Source organism: Spinacia oleracea, chromosome 3, assembly GCF_020520425.1.
Source record: "Spinacia oleracea cultivar Varoflay chromosome 3, BTI_SOV_V1, whole genome shotgun sequence".
In the NCBI taxonomy this organism is placed as follows: domain Eukaryota; kingdom Viridiplantae; phylum Streptophyta; class Magnoliopsida; order Caryophyllales; family Amaranthaceae; genus Spinacia; species Spinacia oleracea.
In genome coordinates this window covers 63,908,769-63,930,615 of record NC_079489.1, presented here as the reverse complement: position 1 = coordinate 63,930,615, position 21,847 = coordinate 63,908,769, and the positions used below count along the sequence as shown (strand labels likewise).

The 21,847-nt window shown below is 35.5% G+C and overlaps 1 protein-coding gene across 1 annotated transcript; it reads right to left on the bottom strand.

Moving 5' to 3' along the window:
- Positions 1–11,639: 11,639 nt before the first annotated feature.
- Positions 11,640–21,421, bottom strand: LOC110799063 (purple acid phosphatase 23). The gene is made up of 7 exons (XM_022004263.2): positions 20,961–21,421; positions 20,581–20,772; positions 15,421–15,757; positions 13,670–13,887; positions 13,383–13,573; positions 12,514–12,795; positions 11,640–12,269 (listed from the first exon to the last, which is right to left on the bottom strand). Exons 1-7 carry the CDS (start codon positions 21,226–21,228, stop codon positions 12,135–12,137), a joined length of 1,623 nt encoding a protein of 540 aa, XP_021859955.1. The 5' UTR covers positions 21,229–21,421; the 3' UTR covers positions 11,640–12,134.
- Between the last annotated feature and the right edge of the window lie 426 nt (positions 21,422–21,847).

The following is a 21,847-nucleotide window of genomic DNA, read 5'->3' as shown; positions in this document are numbered from 1 at the left end:
TTACCACATATTGAAAAAAAGAACAAAAACTTGAAAATGAATAAACGGTGAGCTGAAAAATTAAAACGTATAAAACTTGAAAATGAATAAAAGAATCTTTTCGTATAAAACTTAAAAGTTGAAACAAATATTTTTATATATCACCGTTTATTCAATTTCAAGTTCTATACGTTTTAAGTTTTACTCATTTTGCTCACTACTAATTCTATTTGAAGTTTTTGTTCATTCTCAATATGTGGTAATGACCAATGACATAGTTGGCTAGATGCAAACTTTAATTTTTAAAAGAAATAATACCCATTGTCTCACCTCTAGGAATCAAATCAAATGTAACGATTAAGAACATATAATTAAAGATTTAAGCTTCACTTTTATATGTTCTAATTAAAATCAAATTTTATTCATCGAATCTCACCGCCGTTTATTCATTTTCAAGTTCTATACGTTTTAATTTTTACTTATTTAGCTCACCGCTTATTCAATTTTAAGATTTTGTTCATTTTCAAAGGGTGGTAATGACCAATGACGTAGTTGGTTAGATGCAAAAATGATTTTTTTGTTCTGGTAATTTACAAAAGGTCATTTGGAAATTACCAACCTTTGGATCTTTTCGTTTTGTTCCATTATAATAATTAAATTAGAAAATTTAAAGGAGATTTCAAATCACACAAATTCATATGTTATTGTTTAAGTTATTTTTTTTATTAAAAATAAATATTTTAAAAGAGATAATACCCATTGTCTCACGTCTAGGAATCAAATCTAATGTAACGATTAAGAACATATAGTTTAAGATTTAAGCTTCACTTTTATATGTTTTTAAATCAAATTTTATTCATCGAATCTAACCGTTTATTCATTTTCAAGTTCTATACGTTTTAATTTTTACTCATTTAGCTCACCGCTTATTCAATTTTAAGTTTTTGTTCATTTTCAATATGTGGTAATGACCAATGACTTAGTTGGCTAGATTCAAACATTATTTTTTTGTTCTGGAAATGAACAAAAGGTTATTTGGAAATTACCAACCTTTGGATCTTTTCGTTTTGTTCTATTATAATTATCAAATTAGAAAATTTAAAAGAGATTTCAAATCGCACAAATTCATATGTTATTGTTTTTTTATTAAAAATAAATATTTTTAAAAGAAATTACACAAAACTCAACCATTATCACATTATGAATTGAAGCTAACCTATTATACATTTTCAAGTTTTTTACATTTTTAATTTTTATTCATTTAGTTCATTGATTTTTTAAAATAATTTTTTCCGCTTTCCACACCAATTTAATTAAAAAAATGCTAATATAATATTTAATAAATTGACTTTCAATTAATTTTTTTTTTCTTATTTTTAATCCTTTTATATATTTACCATCTTTAAACTCAACTTTTATTCTTTTATCTTAACTTTTATTTTCTTAAAATCAAAATTTATTCATTTAAACTAAATTTTTATTCACTTAAACTTCACCACAATTCACCATACTCAATTAAACTACACCCCACCCACCTAAACTACACCACACTCCCACCCTCATCTCTCCAAAATACACAACACCCTTTCTGGTTTTCCTCCACCACCATCAACCCACAACAAAAACCCCAAAACCGATGCCTTCCACCACCACCCTCGTCTCTCCGCCCTCTTCTTCCTCGTCGCCGCAATTCCTCTGCCGCCCTCCTCTTTCCCACCGGCGCAACTCCTCCTGCCGCCATCCTCTTCCCCGTCGAAGCAACTTCAGCCGCCGTGAACCTCTGCGCTTCCCTCCCTCTTCGAATCTCCTCCATATCTCCTCTCTCCTATCTCCTATTTCCCCGCAAACCGCCGTCCTCACTTCCGTCCTCTCCGCGCTCCTCCCCTCATCGAAACCACCGACGCCCTCCTCTCAACCACCCGCGAAACCGTATCCCCTCAGCCGCCGCAAAACCGAATCTAGGAATTATCATAACCAGATTTAATTCTCAACAATTTTTGACAATTTTTGACAATGATAATTTGACAATTTCCCTGTTACTCATTTTCCCAATCTTCTACGAGTAATTTTCCAGATTTTTTTTTGACAACTCAACTAATTTCCAGAAGATAATTTGATATTTTTCTAGATTTAATTTGACAAATTTTCAAATTTTTTGATAATTTTAACTAAGTTTTTTTTTGTGCTAAAAGAATTAGTTGAGAAAAAAAAATCTGCTTTTTTTATTGAAAACAAATGTTTTTAAAAAAATTCTGAAATAATAAAATTGATTTTAAATAAATAAATAAAAAAGGATAAAAGAAAATAAAAGGTATTTTATGGTAAAAAGAAAAAGGAGAAACAAAATAAAATTGGAGGGCTAAGATTCATTTGTTATGGTGATACTCAATAGGAGTATCACCCTAGAATTGTCCCTTTGTATCAATACGTTTAATTATTGTTAAAGGTTATGTTTTGTACGTATTTGACTCTCAATAGCTTATTACATACACCTTACAAGATTAAGACGAGCACACCTGATTTTTGTTGTTTAGAGTGACATTAAATCATGTAAACGAGAGTTGATCTCATTCCTTTATTTGACGTTTGTATAAGATTCGAACCCACGACTTTCACTTTCAACATCATAGTGTTATCCAATTGAGCTATGATTTTTTTATATGTTATCGTTGCAAAATTCATCTCAATTCAGAAATATCTTGTGAAAAAAATCAGACATGATTTCATTGAATATAATAATTAATTGTTATTCACATAACACTCAGGGGCATCGCCTGAGCCAAAATACTAGTTATTTATACTATATTTTGTTGTAATAATTGGGTTTTCAAGGCAAAATACTAGACTAAGAATATGAACGTGTTTAGGAAATCGTTGCGCTGTGGTAACCAAACCACTGCCTTGAAAACGAGATTCGGTGCAACCGGGGTGCACAATTGTATTCACCGATTCGTTCTCTAAGGTTTACACAACTCTCATCACACAAAGGCACTTTTTGGTGATGAGATGGAGACACATAAACTTATGCCCAAAAGAAGGAAAAGAGAGGAGATGAATAGATGACAAGTGTGTATATATCTTATCTTGGTTTTTCCAAAATGAAAGAGCATATACATAATACTCTAATCAAGAAGTAAAGGAAGCTATAAGGTTTTAGGAAAACGAACCACCAAAGGAAGTCCAAAGATCTAAAGGGATCAATGACCATAAAGAATACTAAAATGACTCATAATCATGAGAGATTTAATTATCTCCATAAACATGGAGAATAACCACAAAGAACAACTCATCAAAATCAGTAAAATGGAGGTTACATATGATTTAGTGGAGGAAATAAAAACAACCCAAGGAAGCTAAAAGATTCAAAGGAATCCAATGACCATCATCAATAGACTTAAGTATGATTATGAAGAGTGTAATAACCTCCTTAATCAAGGGGATCATCAAACAACTTAACTCAACATAATTGGAACAGTTAAGTCACTCAAAATATCAACAAAAGGGTTGTTTATAAAAGGAATCACGAGGAACCAAATTCAACGTCCAAAATACGTCTTTTGGTATCCACCCGATCGGGCGCCCACCGCCCGATGGGCGACCACCGCCCGGTCGGGCGAATTACTAGCCCATTTTCACATTGTACGCGCGCCCGATCGGGCGCCATCGAGCGGACTTCATTTTCAAGCTTTATTTCCAACAGTCCCTTACTAAAGATAGAAAAAGAAACGATAAAAAGAAGATGAATTTTGGGCATAAGAGGAGCTTAATACATAACATTTGGTGTTACATAAAGTAAATTGAAACCAAATGCTTAGTGAAGTGAAACTAGGGGTGAAAGTTCGGTTTTCAGTTTGGATTAAGGCCCAAACCGAATCCAAACCGAACTAATTCGGTTTTTATTTTTTGAAACCGAATCCAAACAAAATAACATTTTAATCCAAACCAAACCAAACTAGAATTTTAATTTTCAATCCAATCCAAACCATACAACCGAATTTTCATGGGCCTTTCACTTGGGCCTGTATTTGTGCCTATATTATACCTACTTTTAGCCAATTTTCTGGCCCTTTTTATATTTTTTAGCCAAGTTCAGTTTATTCGGTTTCGGACTTTTCAGTCCAATCCAAACCATAAAACCAAATTTTTTTAAAATCTCAGTCCAAACCGAACCGAATAGAAAAAAAACCAAACCGAATTTCTTATTCAGTTTGGTTCGGTTCGATTTTCGGTTTTTTTCTACCAAACTTTCACCCCTAAGTGAAACTATGACTTACAAACCCAAGGGTGGACTAACCGTGAAACCATCAAGTTCTTGATCAAAGAGTGGACTAACCTTGAAACTCTAAGATTTAAGTCAGGCCCCCACAACACATACATTACTCCAAAGATTACGCGAACTCCGCAAAGTGTACGCGTTTTAAGCCATGGGTTTACCTTAGTTCTCATGGAAGCTCTAGGAAACCGCCCAAGTTTCCATAGAAGATGGCGAATCTTCACAACCACGTAGGTGAATCCTCAAGTGCTTCTAAAAAATAGCACTTAGTCAATAGGGTTAAATATATATTCACTTTTAGTGAACCATCAAGAGCTACCTCATAGCTATATTAACCCCCACAAGACTATAAATTCATTAAGAATATAATATAATGTTCAACCTCTCAAATAATTTGGTTGGTGAATCCACAAGCTGAATGTGTCCATTTCAATATGTTAGATTCATTAAGAGTTTATACAACTCAACCCTCTTACTAACGATGGTTCTCTTTAAAGTGCATCTCTACTAGCACTTTACCATTAAGAGTTCAAAGACTCAACCTCATTCAAGCATTACAACACACGTCATAGGGATAAACAAGTAATGCTTGTTAATTACTCAAATGGGCATAAAGCCTATCCCACTCGACATTTTAATCTTCAAGGATCATCATATGTCCCAATTAAACATTCTTATCATAGTGCGTACCTTGCATTTTAATTTCCGTTAGAAATATAACCACAAGCAAGGATAATATATGATTACTCAAAAACACACATGGTATAGAAATCATAAAACAATTTGTTCTTGGTTCAACAAATTAAATTTGATGGGACAATTTTGTATAACTCTCTTTTTTACAAAAATTCTTTCATAAAAGTATGATCCTCAAAATCAACATAGTCTCTCTTAGTGAAAGTACTTCATCAGTATCAAACAATATAATTTGCATCGAAAATTCAAAGTAACATACCTTGAAAACATTGCAAATGAAGACCACTATGCCTTATCCATGGTACTTTGAAAAGATCAAGTAAATACACATTCATTATAAAATTTGTGAAAATAAAAACAACTCAATTATTTCGCAGAAATTTCACAAATAATTGCTATATCAAAATACCAACAATACATATCATTATCATATTGAAAAACATATTAGCGTACACAACAAATCACGTTTTAGGGATTAGATAGATGTGCCCCGCTTAAAGTAAGCCATAAGTTTAATGCATTTACAACATTACTGTGTTATATGTTTCACTTTTTATACTCCCTCCGTATTTTAAAAAGAGATACACTTTGACCGACACGTTGTTTTAGGAGGGTGAGTTGAATTTATTAAAATAAGATGAAAGTGGGGTACTGGGTGGATTATTTGTTATATTAAAAAGATTATGTGAGTAAGTGTAGGGACCAAAAGAAAGTGAGAAATATTAATTTAATTGGAAGTGGGGACCAAAACATGTCAAAAAAGAAAAGTGTATCTCTTTTTAAAATACGGCAATTTAAGAAAAGTGTATCTCTTTTCAAAATACGGAGGGAGTAACTGTTAATGGAAAAGACTTCCTCGTGGTGTGTGTTACCTGAAAAGGAAGGCAACAAATGAAATGAAAGTGAAATAAACAAAAATGAAAGGAAAACAGTTAATTAATTAGGAGTAACTTAGATAATAGGGGGTAATTTATTTTTTAAATAATCTTAGCACCAATAGAAATTTGATAGAATTTTGTGGGTTATGAGTTAATTCATTTATTGACGTTAATTTGTTAACGCAATGATGTCCATTTGTCAATAAGGCCTTGTTTGGTTCAATATTAGTAAAGGAAGGGAAGGGAAGAAAAGAGGAGTGAAAGTAAGAAAAAAGAAAGGAAATAAACTATATTTTTTCTGTGTTTGGTACAATTAGTAAAGGAAGGGAAAAGGAGGAAATCGGTTCTAGTTAAGAGAAAGAAGAATAAAATCTTTCTATTCCTTCCGAGGTTGGGGAAGACATTTTTGAGCCTAAAAAGTTGTATGAGCAAATTGGAGAGTATTTTTCTAACCTTTTTGAGTTTGTGAGTCATTGTTGTTGACTAGATTACCCTTCACCCCCTTGCTGAGTTTGTGAAAGGTGAGTCATTGTTTATTTATGGGAAGCAGATGCATGGAGTGTGAAATTTGGAATTTGTCTAAGATGATCTCTTTTAAATCCCCGGATCCGAATAGGTATATATCACCCCTTCTTTTATATTCCCTCCGTCCCGGAATACTTGACCTGTTTTCCTTATCGGGTCGTCCCTTAATACTTGACCTATTTCTAAAAATGGAAATATTATAACAATATTATATTATTTCTCACTCCACCCCTATTAACCCACCTACCCCTTACTCCATACAAAAAATAATTAAAAATTCAACCCCTACTCTCCCACAACCCCACCCCTTTACACATTTCCCACTAACTACATTAAAATAATACCCCACTATCAACTAATACCAATTAAATTAAATAAGTCAATTCAAGTCCCTTAAACTCTGTGCTGGTTAAACCGGGTCGAGTATTTCGGGACGGAGGGAGTAATAAGTTTTGGGATACTATTAAATTGGACCTTAATCCGTTTCGCAAATATGATGGTGCAGGGGTGTGCACAATGCTCTTGGTGCACTGGTGCCCAAACGACATGCAATAAATATAAAACGCGGATATCTTGTTGAATCCGGAGAAGAAAAGAACAAACGTTGTTTTTCTGATAAAAAAAGAACAAACGTTGTTCTTTTGTTAAAAAAAAGAACAAACGTTGTTCTTTTGTTAAAAAAAAGAACAATGACTGCTCTGTCCCTTTTTTTTCATTCTTTTGTTTTTCACTCTATTTTTCTGGTATATATACCTTCTTTTTTATAATTTTCAAATCAGAATTTGTGAAGAGGAGAGAGAAAAACTATGAAAAGGAGAGAGAAACTGTGAAGAGGAGAGAGAAAGTAATGGAAAATTCTCAGATATTGGTTGATTTTTCTACTTCAATATCAAATTCTATTGATTCTTCTTCTTCAAATTTGAATTCCTCTGCTGATAATTCGATTTGTGAAGGTAATTTTTCAATTTTTTAAAACGAATTACTTATTTATGATGATTTTGATTTCCATGTTCATTATTTTCATCATTTCAAATTTATTTTGATTTTTTTGATCATTTCGATTTCTGCATTTCTCAATAACCTTGATTAATGTATTTTGATTCTATATTTTGATAATTTTGATGATTAATGTATCTTGATTATATATTTCTGATGATTTTGATTTCTGTTCTTTTTTCGATTTTATATGTTCTTTTATTCTTATCTTTTGTTCTTTTATATATTGGTTCTCATATATGTATTAAGAGATTGTAATAATACAGAAAATAATTATTGAACATGTTGTTCTTTTTTGCTTTAGGTTGTTGTTCTTTGTTCTTTTTTGCTTTAACTTGTTGTTCTTTTGATATTACACACTTCAGATCAAATTGTTCTTTTACCATTTTTGTTGTTCTTTTATTTTTTTTGTTGTTCTTTTTTCACATGGTTAAAATAAGTGTTCTACATGATATGTTCTTTTCTGATATTTTTAATGTTCTTTTTCTTTACTTTATTATGTTCTTTTATGCTCTATTGTTGTTCGTTTTTTTATTGGTAATGTTGTTTTACATGGTTAAAATAAGTGTTCTACATGATATGTTCTTTTTCTTTATTTATAATGTTCTTTTAGGTTCATCCTCTTTTTGTTCTTTTGAGGAATTGCTCTGTTTATTCAGCCTTTCTTCTTGTTCTTTCAGCTGTTTTTGAAGATTTAACATCATTTGTTGCGGGTCAAGTAAAAGCTTCATTTGCTCTTCAATACTGTACTTTTGAAAAAAGAACAAACATAAAAGAACATTAAGATTTATATCTAATAAACATAAAAGAACAGAACAACAAAACCCAAAAAAAAAAAAAACAAGTGCACCGTTCTTATCATGAACATGGCTTGTATTTCTTCTCCTTCCCCCTCTTTTTTTTTTATTTTTTTTATTTTTCATTTTCTATATATATAATATTTCTCCTATTGGATTCATAAATTATCATTTTAGAAACACATTCTTGAGAGAGAAAGAGGAGTGCTTTTAGTTTCTCCCAACAAAAGAGAGATTTTATGAGAGAGAAAGTTCAAAACAAATTTTCTCCTCCTTCTTTCTCTGAAATGTGATTTTAATTGAATTACGTTTACAAAAAACTAGTTTATTAAGCGAAATACTATTTCAATTTCGCTATTTTTTGAATTTTTTTATTCATTCAAAGAGGTTTATGCTGTTGATGAAGGTGCATCGGGTGATTAAGGTAAATTTTCTCGTTCTTAATTCTATGTTCTTTTTAAGTTTTAATGTTCTTTTCTTATAACTTTCTATTTCTGTGGCATCAAAACAGTGTGTTCTTTTTTAGAATCAGCAATTGTTCTTTTTACATGTTTATAGTGTTGTTTTCAGATATCTTTTGATAAATAAAATAACGGAATTAGAACATAAATTGGTTGAAAAAGAACATTTCCAGAACTTAAAAGAACAAGAAAAAATATAGATCTGGTTTTAAAGTTCATCAAAGGTTCGTCGTTTTATTTTTTAATTAGAACATAAATTGGTTGGAAAAGAACATTTCCAGAACTTAAAAGAACAAGAAAAATTATAAATCTGGTTTTAAAGTTCATCAAAGGTTCGTCGTTTTATTTTTTAATTAGAACATACTGTAAATTGGTTGGAAAAGAACATTTCCAGAACTTAAAAGAACAAGAAAAAATATAACTGCTTTTTATATTTGTACCTTTTGTCTGATTTGTCAATATTAGTGTTCTTTTTGTTAGTGTTCTTTTTGTTAATGTTCTTTTTGTTAATGTTCTTTTGTTAATGTTCTTTTTTTTTGCGGTTTTTATTTTTGTTGCGTTTTATTGTTATTTATGTGCGTTTTGGGACAGGTGCACCAAGAGCACCATGCACACCCCTGCACAATCTGAGCGTTGAATCCGTTTATTCAATCAATCTTCCTACTCCATAAGATCCCTTCAGAGATAAATGAGACTTTAATTGCTATAATTCCCAAGCGAGATGACCCCTCTTCCATCACTCAGTTTCACCCAATTAGCATTTGCAACACTATTATGAAGTCATTACAAAAATCATTGCAAATAATCTAAGATCCTCCCTTCCAAAAAGGATTTTCCGAAATCAAAATAGTTTTCTTCCGGGTAGGGGAATTGAGATATTATTTCCTATGAGATTCTCCATTCTATGAAGTGTGGAAAGGGCAAGAGATGGTGGTTTGTTCTTAAACTTGATCTTGAGAAAGCTTATTCTCTTTCTCTTCATGGTTTAGATAATATACTATCTGTCTTATCATGAGTTGTATCTTTTCGGTGTCCTCATCCGTTCTAGTTAATGGTATTCGAACTGATTCTTTTTCTCCCACTAGAGGAATTCTTCAAGGTGATCCCCCTTTCCCCCTACATTTTAATTATTTATATGGAAGTTCTCTCTCTTATGATCCATCGGGCTATTGAGAATCAAGAGTGGTCTCCTTTTAGAATGGGTAGGAAGAGAGTTCCTATTTCTCATATTTTGTTTGCTGATGATATCCTTCTTTTTGGTCAAGTTAATCATTTGAATATTGCCTCTTTGCAAAGCATCCCTGAGTCCTTTTGTCTTATATCAGACCAAACTATAAGTATTGAGAAGAATCGGGTACTTTTTTCCCAGCATACGCCTCATAGTGACAGGTTATTTTTTTGTAATTTTATGGCCATTAAGGAGTCTTTTGACATCAATCCATATCAATCTTGGATTCCCCATCTCCACCTCCCGTCCTAAAAATGCTTTTATTAAATTAATCATGAATAAAATCATAGGAAAATTGGTCTGTTGGAAAATGAAATTTCTCTCAAAAGTGGGTAGATTGTGTCTCAATGTCTAACTATTATATGCAATGTCTTTTTCTTCCCGAGTATTTCTTAGGAGCATTAATAGTCAGATGGCTAAATTCTTGTGGGGAAGGGACGTGAACCAATGTAGCATCCATTTGCTTAGTTAGGATAATATTTCAATTCCAAAATAGGAGGGTGGTTTAGGGATTTAATAGAGCTTACATCCTTAAACTTTGGTGGAGAATCCTTGATAAGGAAAACAACTTGGTCGTGAGGATCATAAAGGACAAATACTCTAAATCCAACGATCTCTTTTCGGTCCTTCTCCTATGGTTCACACCTTTGGAAGCCCATGTGTAAAAATTTGGGAAATTTTCAAGGAAAATTCTTTGGGGGTGGGTAGCAACCCTAATCTGAGTGTTTGGGTTGGGAAGTTTACCCTTAGATAGCTTCTATCGGGTCCCTTAACTTTGGGTGAGGAGAATATGAAAATTGAAAGGTCAATAACTTGGCGTGTAATTGTAGTTAGGATATTTCCCATTTGTCTTTTGTGCTCCAATCTATCCCCTTGCATGACCAACATTCTCATTTAAATGATTTTATGTTTTCCAATATTTCTAAAAATGGTTTAAAAAGCTTTGCAATTAAGTCTACTCTCGAAGGGAGCAATCCCAATCTGTTTCGTGTAATTGGATTTGGAAATGTGATATGATTTCTAAAATCAAGTTTTCATTAGGCTCACTTTTCATGATCGTATTCCGCATAAGAGATGCCTCTTTGTGAGGCATATGATTGCTTCTGATGTGTGCAATGGTTGCCAACTCTCTAAGGAGGATTTTGCCATTTTCGATCCCCGTACCCGTCTCGGTATTTGTCCCCGTACCCGTTTCCATGTTTTTTTCCTTCTCTCATTTGGGTTATATGGAAGAGAAGAAGCACTCTCACCTTCAAACAATTCTAAATACCTGCGGATAAGTGTATTTGGGATGCCTAAACTCTAGCTTGAGAATTTCACACATCCCGAAATTGCACCTTAACCACCACCTCCTCCTCCCTTTCTGCCCCTCGAACATGCATGGAACCCCCCCCCCCCCCCCCCCCCCCCCCCCCCCCCCCCTCCCTATGATGTTCTTGAACTTAATGTAGATTCTTCTTTTATCAAGTTCAGTGATGATGCAAGTATAGCGGGGGTGTTTAGAGATTACAATAAAAGCGATGGGATCTTGGGTTTTCAGAAAAAAATGCAAGTTGCAATCTGCATTAATGGGCGAGCTTTTGGCGATTCAAGTGGATTTGCTTTGCTGCTCATGGAAGAAAGAGGCTGCGATGGCTCCATTATTAATTCAGATTGCTCACAGGCGGTTCATACATGAGGGTGATGTTAGAGATATTAACTATTCTATTGTGAATGTTTGCAAGGACCTCCTATCAAAGATGAATGGAAATGAGCTTAGCTTTGAGCCATGTTGCACTAACAAACTAGCGGATCGATTGGCAAATATTTGTACAACTAATGTAACAGTCAACTATGATTTAGACACTTTTGATCGTGTTCCCGACTGTGTTTTGGATGTTATCTTGGAATATAGATCTCCATAGAGGGGCTATCTTTTTGTAAAACTTTGATTTTTAATACATCATTCCTAACTTGCATCTATAAAAAGTAATAAATAATTAATAAATAAATAAAACACAGAATAAATTTTGACTGATTTTACTTTTCTCCTTTCAAATTCCTCCAATTTCGGGAGGAAATAAAAGTGAAACTTTTATAAAAGGGTCTTTCCTTCCACTTCCCATATGCTTCTGCAATATTCAAAACCAAACACTGGGAACTTGCCTCGGATTCCAAAGAAGAGCTTAGTTTGTGCAGTTGTCTTTTTTGAATATCAAGGGCCTTAACAGTTAACATGCTTCAAGACCCCTCAGAAATTGGTGAATGGTAAACACAAATAGATAGATAGCCATCTCTTCCATATACAGTATGAGCCTAGCCTTAAGGAATTACTTGTCCAACAGGGGTGCACAACTCTGGCTGCCGGACAATATATAATCGATCACCTCGTACATCATCTCTGAAGACATCCTGATTCCTGTGCCAAGTCCACAATGCATGTGTAGAATTCAAAACCTGCACCAAATGATGGAATACTTAGGTTTATTTAACCTTTAAGCATAAACAGACACATATACAACACCACACAGAAATGGCGACAGAATATCACGCAAGGCCAACATTCTGACAAATTTGAAACCATTGCAGCAGCTGACTAGCTGAGCATTAGATAGAGCAGAGTTCATCGATAGTACGTTACATTTCAAGCCAACAAATGCCATTTTAGTTAAAGGGGATCTTAATAAACTTGCAGACCCACCTCAAGTATTCCATGTCCAAAGCTGCTCTCCCTGAATGCACTCCACTCAGGCTGTCTATCCCAGCAAAACTTTCCTTTAGCAGGACCTGAAGTAAAATTTAAGTGGCACACAGGTCCAATTTCAGGCACATTGTCCATAGGCTTTGGACACTTCCCTGAGTCATCAGCATGATCAACATCAACTTTTTCGATATTCCCACCGTCTCCAACTGTAATGTAAACAGAACCACATGGGTTCAATGTGTAATTATAAACACGATTCATCCGCTCATATGCATGAACCTGAAAACGATTGAAATTCGGTTAGGGGATATCAATTGTCAAAACTTAATATTCTGTACTGAATTCAGTTTTTAAAATTTGTTGCTAGATGTCTTCCAAAGTTAGCCAATACATAGAATAATAAAGCATGTTTCATTCAAATTCAATCCATGGTTCTTGCTAGCTTGCATCTATCAGTTAAGGAATTTAAGTAGTTATCTTAAAGTAACACAGTATTAAGCATATTTAACTACAAGAGAGAACAACACAATTTTTAGGTCACATCATCAAATTTTCTGTATGGCCAAGATACAATTTACTGAAATAATTACTATGCAATATTTTACTTGGCCATTATTAAATACTAGTATTAAAGACATCAAAATGCTAAAAATGTTGTGCATTGTAGATTTGTAGAATCGGATGGATAGAAGGCAAAACAATCTTGTGAAAATATTGAGCATAGTATGCAAAACTAATTGACAATAATTCAAGCAACTTTTAAATCTCAAACAAAAACTTCCAATTTTCTCAAACATCACCAATGAACGTTTGTACAAGTATTGTCTTAGTTATAACTTGTAAGAAACGCTGCTATATCAACTTACATGACCAGAAAAAACAATGTCAACTCCATACTGGTAGAGGAGTGCTTCCAATTCTTGTCTCATGCACTCAAATTCCTGATAGTGCGATGAATAGCTGTTATACCAAGGAGGATGCCATGCAGCAACCAACCAAGGAGTTACATCCCGGTTGACTTTTTCTAGGTCCTTCACAAGCCAAGCATACTGAGCACCTACAACAAAAGTGGGAAACATGACAAGTCATTACTGATAATTCAAATGACACATGAGCAGTTTGAGAATACAATTACGAAATGGCTAAAACTCACTTGTCGTATCGTAGTCCTCATAAGCTCCCAACATGATGACATGTATACCTCCAGCGTCAAAAGAATAGTAGAAATTAGATTTTGAGCCACTTTCCTCTGAAGGGACAGCAAACCTTGTGAGATATGATTTAAATGTTACCCCGGCAGCTTGAGGCTCTATCTCATGATTGCCTTGAATAACCATCATTGGGACTTTAGATATCAGAGGCTCCATAAACCTAGAATCAAATTTTCAAAATCATATTCCTTAGAAATAAAAGTTGAAATTTTTTCTGAACATTTAAGCATATCATTCAAAATATTATCTTACTTGGTAGTAAATTTTAACAAGCATTTGACGGAAAAACTCTGATTCTATCTCATTCTGTATGATCTGGATGCAAACTGTACTAGATGGCCCTGTCGCTAAAGATGTGAACTAGTACATTAAATTTCTTGTTTTCAAGAGCACGAGGAACATGAAGCATGTCACTTATATAACTGACAATTCATATGGGTCTTATTTGGTTTTTGGTACTTCTGTAAAAGAAAAGGTCAGGGTGCTCGAAACATATTCTCACTAGACTTTCCTAAGATACTAGATCCACTATGTTATAATATCAAAAACAGAAGAAATGAAAAGAAAATCAATTTGTACATCCATTCGCAAATGATAAGTTTCACAAGAATAAAATCAATTTGGCCTGTGAAATCAACCGACAGAATTCATCAGAAAAATTCAACAGGCAGATTTTCAAATTCAAGCAATACAGAACCAAACATCTATTGATTATGGTGTTACAACAGACTGATCTACAGACTGGCAACACCAATTTAGTCTCATCTGAGAAGGAAAATTGGACAAAGGAAAATCGGACGACCACAAATGTTGATCCACTACAAGAACAAAAACTTGTGGCCTGGCATTGGGGAAAGTGCATTACGTTTTCATGTTGGAATCACAAACTGTTTTAGAAATCTTGCCAGTGTTGCCACATCAACAGGGTAAGGGCAGCCGGACCCGGTATCCATCCTACACCTGGGTGTAAGATTACACCCTCTCACATTCTCCTCATGTGCTCTGCACATGAGCATGTGGAAAGGAGAATGTGAGAGAGTGTAAAACTACAACCAGGAATAGGATGGAAATTGATCGTATGAAGTAGTTGTAGTTTATTGTAGTAACAATTTTTATATGTCTAGGTAGGTGACTAGAGTAATTTAGTTGTAGGAAACTACATCATCCAAAAGGTTTCAATGAAAATGAGAGAAACTTCTAGAAATACTCTTGGAAAAATTGGTGCATAAAAATGATGCTACCAAGCCCCAAGGGAAATCTCATCCTTTGGCTTGCTTTACATGGAAGATTGGCCATTTGCTGATAGATTGTTCAAATGGGGACATTAAATCAGCTCCATACTCCTTTCTTGCCTAACAGAGAAAATACATGATATGATCACTTGTTTGATTGTCCATTCCTTAACATCCATAACACTAGGGGGATCCAAGTTTTTCACCTTTTATTTTAGAAGCTCATACCAACTGATATGTCTGTTAAACTTAGTTCTAAGAAGATAAATGTTTGAAATCTCAAAGTTAACCAATTCCTGAAATGATCAAGTATATCAATATGACATGATTGTCTGAATTTCTATCTTTTAGGAAAAAGGCTGGTTTGATACTGCAGAAACTCCAAAATTTTGAAGTCGCGAGAAAGGAAATTCAGGATTTCAAGAATCAAGTTGTCAAGGTGAAACTACAAAAAGAATTACCTTCCCCAGCCATCCCACCTCGGTTGATATGACTCTCTGATGGGTGCTTCAGGAAATGCACAGGAAAAGCATGAAGCTCCTTCCCCACCAGTTGTGCGATACTGATTTGCATAAGTCAAGTCACCAACCATCAGTATTAGTGATGGATCATTCAGAGTAACATGATTAATAGTTGTCGTAGAATTGTGAGTCAGACCCAAATCTCCAATGACAGCTATACGTCGAGGATAAGCATTAGGTCCAGGTAAAGGTAGAGTTTCAAAGGTATGCTCCACACTCATTGCAGGGGTGGAAGTATCCCCACACTTGTAATAGTATCTTGTTCCAGGTTCAAGACCTACAATAAAGAGGGGGAAAAAATCTTAATCATACTATAATACAGCAGGCTTACAGTTCAAAACCAGCCTCACCAGATTTGAAATTTGTCATTCATTATCATTACCCCATTGTCTCAAAAAGGCTCCCAAGGAGCGGGGTAGGGGGGGGGGGGGGGGTCGGGTGTACGCAACCTTACCCCTGCAATTGCAGAGAGGTTGTTTCCAATTGACCCAAAAGCAATAACGGGACGACAACGGGACGACCATCTTCTACTTCATGGAAAGGAAGCGAAGAGGTTTTAAAAGCCAGATTTGAAATTTGTAAGAGATAAAAAATTAATTATACTCACTCCATCCCTATTTGTTCTTTACGGTTGGTACAATACACGCGATTTAATTATTAAGTAATGTAGATTGATGTTCTTTCTATTTTCTATTTAAACAATGCAAATTACTTTTATTTATAATGTTTTCACTTTTATCCAAAATCAGACACATTGGGATATGTGAAAGATTTAATGTCCCAATGGAAATGTGTGAGAGATTAAATTTCCCAATGAATTTAATTGGTTAAAATAATCACTTTACATAATTTTTTATAGAATATCAAAGGCACTAATGTGATAATATAAAATGAAAGATTCTCAATGTAAAGAACAAAATGGGACATCCTAAACGGAATACGTAAAGAACAAAAAGGGGACGGAGGGAGTATCAATTAACAAGAAAACAAATCCACTATCACATAGAAAGTACTTGGAGGATAACCAAAGATACAATTAAACAAAGTCTCTTTCAAATAAAAATTATAAAATGAACTCTTGATATCTCCACACCTACTACAGTTATATGATATCAGGTTGTATAGGTTACGTTCTTTGGCATAGGTCTTTTCCTTCGTTATCTTTTATTCTTACAGCTTACTCTTAAATCAAGCTTTAGTTTCTCTCTACTCACTGTAATTTATAAAAACACTCTTCATTTTACGGCAAGATAAGCTGCTTCGGCCAAATTCTGGCTTCCCTTTACCACCTACATAGTCACAAGTAGCATGCATGTGTCTGATTGTAATGATTAGATCCTTTAGCAACTTTCCGGCGCAGCCAGACACCCAGACACCGTAAGTCCTTCCCACTCAATTTTTTCCTGTCATCACCTAAACTAACCTAAGGGGCATAACCTCTCATATGCTGTACATTTTCTTTTCATTTTTTCTGTCATCACCTAGAATCATCAGCATGATAATTTCACCTAAGGAGCCTAAATGATCCAAATTTGGTCGGTTTGCATACATCGTCGTGGTTCCTCTTAAAACCACAAGGAATGCAAGAAATGGTAATTAAAGAATCCAATGCCGTGGGAGTTATATACCAACCTGATAAACCGTTCCCTCTGCCGCTTTATTCAATGTGTATTCTTGTAATTCACTTAGAAAACAATTTACAAATTCAGACCCTCTTGAACCTGTGTAAAGATTGGAATGCCAAAATATCACATAACCTTAAAGATTAGAGTCTCATAAATTTACATTCACTAGCTTTACTCCAGAGCTAAGCCTTACTACTAAGAAACTAAGACTAAAGTTTGCTAGGATGGGAAATAAGCGGAGGGGATAATTCTAATGCTGATATTTGAGTCAACATTGATAGGTAGAAATCCAACTTGAGTAGGTAAAGCTTAAAAATTCTACAAACAAACTTGCTCTTGAGGTAACTCTTGGAAAGTGAACGTTGGATTTACATAAACATAATAATTCTATCTCAATCCTATAAAACTATTAGAAAAGTCCTAGAAAGCCTTAGATAAGCAAAATACACGTGAAGGAAGGTTGAATTCTAACATCGTCCCCCACTTAAGCTCTTATCCTAAATTCTGCAGTCTCTTTTGCGCCATTGGTTGATGGCGGTTGCTAGAGTCTTCTTGAATCTTGTTGTCTTTTGGTTGTTGGGTGAGCTTGCGCTGGAGTATTGTGAAGTGCTTCTTCTTGGAGTTGATGCTTCTTATGAATCCACATCTTCCTTGCCTCTGGTTTCTTGCTCGATGAGGTTGGGCGCGAGTTTCCATCTTCTGATGCTAGGTTGCTTCTGGGATGTTGTCTTTTTCTTGGGCTCCATCACTCGCATTGTTGTGTCTCTTGTGCGAGGGGGTTTCTATGATGTTGCGTTCACTTGTGGCTTCATCACGCGCATTGTCGAAAGATATCGACCCTCCTCTTTTGCATCTGTGGGAATACATGTACTACGAACGAGCAAAGTCTGTACACCTGCTACAAGCAAAGAATTCAAGTGAGGCATTAGAAATGCTTTGGTGGTGCGGAGAATTCTAGCACAAGGTTGAAGTCGTCCATGTTGGCGGCAATGAAGTTTCCTTTTCCTTCCAAGTCTCTCAATTTTCTTTGGGCTTCTGTTTCGGTGTTTCGTTGGCAAACTTGTGAGAGGTGCCTTTGTCTACCATGGCTCGAGTTTTCCTCCCATTCACTAAGAGGTTCACATCCAACGGGTTTTTGAAGCGTTGTCCTGTCTTTGGGGATTCTTTCCCTATTGCATACATCATATATACGGCACCCATACTTCGGGGCTCTTCGTCATCATTGTATTCTTCTTCTTCGGTCTTTTTCGGGGATTCTTCCACGTACATGGTCGCCAACTTTCTCTGTAGGTTGTTGATCTCCCCCATTTCCTTTCTTGAAACCCCCGACTAAGTTGAATGACACCCTTGAGTCATTTCTTGTACTCTTAGGTGAGCTTGGAGTAGGGTCCTCCAAACTTGTAGGTGTCCCCCTTGATTCTTCTTTTGAGAAATGCCCCTTAACTGCGAAATAGTACATTAATCGCTCTGCAGCAGTCACCGCGGCAGAGAGGGTGTCAACCTTCGCCCTCAGAACTTCACGTACGCCCATTCTTTCAACCCGTGAACATAATTGAACCAACGATGACCCTTCACTGCGGAGTAGTCCATTAATCGCTCTGCAGCAATCACCGCGGCCGAGAGGGTGTAAACCTTCGCCCTCAGAACTTCATGTACGCCCATTCTTTCAACCCGTGAACATAATTGAACCCCCGATCTTTCTCATTCATGTCTTGGATCTACAACATTCAAGCCAGATATTCTTTAACATAGTCACTGATGGAGCCCTTGTGGCGGATCTCCTGCAACTTCATTCGTGCGGTGAACTCGGTTTTCTCAGGGTACAACTGTTCTTTGAGTTCCTTCTTGGACTCCTCCCATGTGTCTATCTTGATTTTCCCAAGTTTGACGTCAGTGCTTTCTACAACACCATAGCTTTGCATCATCTGAAAGTGCATGGTCACAATATCCACCTTTAGATTGTCGCTAAGCTGACAAATTTGAACTATCGCTCCATGTCGAAGAGGAAATTATCAACTTCCTTCGAGTCTCTAACGCCTTTATATTCTCGAGGCTTTGGAGGTTTGATTTTCATCGCACCACCTCTACCAGAGTCTCTCCTTGTAGCGTGCATCAGGGTCGCGCACTTGTCTAGTGCTTCATAAGTTTGCCGCCCCTGAACAAAGCTAAGTTGTTCATGAAGCACCTCTTTCTCTTGCATGAGCTCGTCGACCGCATTCTCGAGCCTTTCTTTTGCTTGACCAATCACAATTTCCTCGAGTCGGGTCCAGCTCTGTGACTTACCCTTTCCCTGGCTAGTCTTTTTTGGATTGTTTCCATCTAGGATTGGTTATTCGGGTCTCTTGGTGCCAAGTTTGAACCTTGGCTTTGATACCAATTGTCATGGTCTGAATGTTTTGACACTGGATCGTGTGGCGCGCTCTTGCCTATAAGGCAGCAAGGGCGCAAGCCTTATGCAGAAGTGTACCTCATGGCTTGAGGGACAAGAGCGGGTGCTTAATTCAGAATGGACAATCTTGCCTATTGGCGATTAGAGTGAGGGTTTATCAGGCGCACAGTAGGCACAAGTGGGACCGACGACTAGAAATCGAGAGTGTATCTATTTCGGGGTTGTTGAGTATTTAAAAGCTTAAGAACAAGCGGCAGCACAATATATATATAAAGGCTTACAACAAAGCTAGTCATTAAACAAGACAACTTCTGATGAGGGGTGTTGATCCATACCCCTCATAGAGGTTTATTTTGAATTAGCTAAAAACTTCCATTGAACGGTTGGATTGACATAAACATAACAATTCTATCTAAAGCCTTAAAAAACTATTAGAAAAGTCCTAGAAAACCTAAGAAAAATACAAGTAAAGGAAGGTTGGATTCTAACACTTAGTCACTTTTGCTAAGCTCTAATTGATCGGTTAAGCTCATACCGGCCAAACTTTGAAAAAGTTCTGAGGTAGCTCATCTCAAGTAGCTAGTACTTACGTTAGACTCATTATAACCCTAATTCGATGGGGAGGTGAATTGGAAAGAGGAGCAAAGAAGATAGAACTAACATTGGAAAGAGTATCAACTCATAAAATCCCTTACTATTTTGACATTGTTTGGGTATAAATGTGTTGTTAACCTGTTAGCCTCATCTCTGTAGTCCGTACCTCCATATCTCAAACTCCAAAAATTACCTTGCCGTAACTGCACTTGACACGTATCCAATACCTGATATGAAAATGGGGTTTTCAAGTATGATCCATTGATCCCCAACATCAAAATGTCTACACATTAGAGTCACTTACTTCAGACCAAGTCCCTAATACTCCGAGTAACATAACTTCTTAAAGCAAACAAACTGGAAAAACTCATTCACACGGCAATCATGGAAAACAAACAACTTGAAAAACTCATTCACAGGGCAATCGTTGAAAACAAACAAACCAAATCACAAACAATTCTAACAAATTAAAAGAATTGGTTGAATCCATACCTTCAAGTCTAACATGATGAATGATGCCAGAAGTATAATTCAAGAGGCCTTCATAAGGGTACAACTGGCTGTAAACCGTAGAAACCCCAATTTTCGTAATTGTATAATTCCCACTCTCTTTCCCACACCAAACTTCACTGCCAACACTTGATGGGTCTAATTCTGTCACATTAGTACCAATCTGAGCTTCCCCTACAACAACAAAAACACACCCAATCCAATATTTAAGTCAAATTCAAACTTAAACCAATTTTATCAACAAACCCAATCATCAAATGATAAACAAACGGAGAAATGCGAAAGTCTCGGACCATATATACGTAGTAAGTCTATATACCAAAATAAAATGAGCAAAAAACACAAAGAGATAGAGTAAATACCAGTAACCCAAGAGACCCACATTGAAGTATGTGAAGAAAGTGCAAGTGAAATTTGTTCTGGGAAATTCCCAGTTACATTTCTCCTTACTCTTGGATCATGCATTGGCAAATCAATGCTGCCACGCCGCATCGACGGATCAAAACGACGAGTTTTGGGCTCGAAAGGGCCTTCAAGAGTAGTGGGTATAGCTCCCATTGCAGCTAAACTGATCAAGAAATTGAAGGCCCATAGCAATAATTTGGCGAACACTAACAACTGGTTGTGCATCGTGGTGGTTTACACGGCGTCGATGCGGTGGTGGCAGTGTTGGTCCACCGGGATGAGGAAGAAATGCCGACTTGGCAAACTCCATAGCTGTTGATTATAGTGTTGGGAAAAGTAAGGAATATACGTGCAATTGCGCTATGAGTTGACACATGGGTTGTGCCGACGCATTTTGGAATTGTGGTTGGCAGTCTCACGTGGATGATAGATTTTGGATGGGAGTTCTAAAATGACTTTATGGGGTAGAGTTGGAGTAATATCGATGATTAAATGAAAAATTAACTAGTGTGTGGTCTCGGGTGATGCCCCGGTTGCTACATTGAGTAGTTAAAATTTTAGATTTTTCTTGAACTTAATATTTGACCAAAATATTTGAAAATCTGCAGAGTGAAAAACATTTATTAATTTCGTCAACTACACAGACACACTATGTCATTTATCATGTCAATTAAGTAATTTTTCAATTAGATCATCATATTAATTTCTATACTTTTTTTCTCGTGATAGTTGATGCTTATGAGACTTATGACATAATGTTATCTTCATGGTTGTCATAACGCTTTAATTATTATCATTTTTCCAAAATAGTCCATAGAAATTAAAAAGCCACGTAAAAAATTAG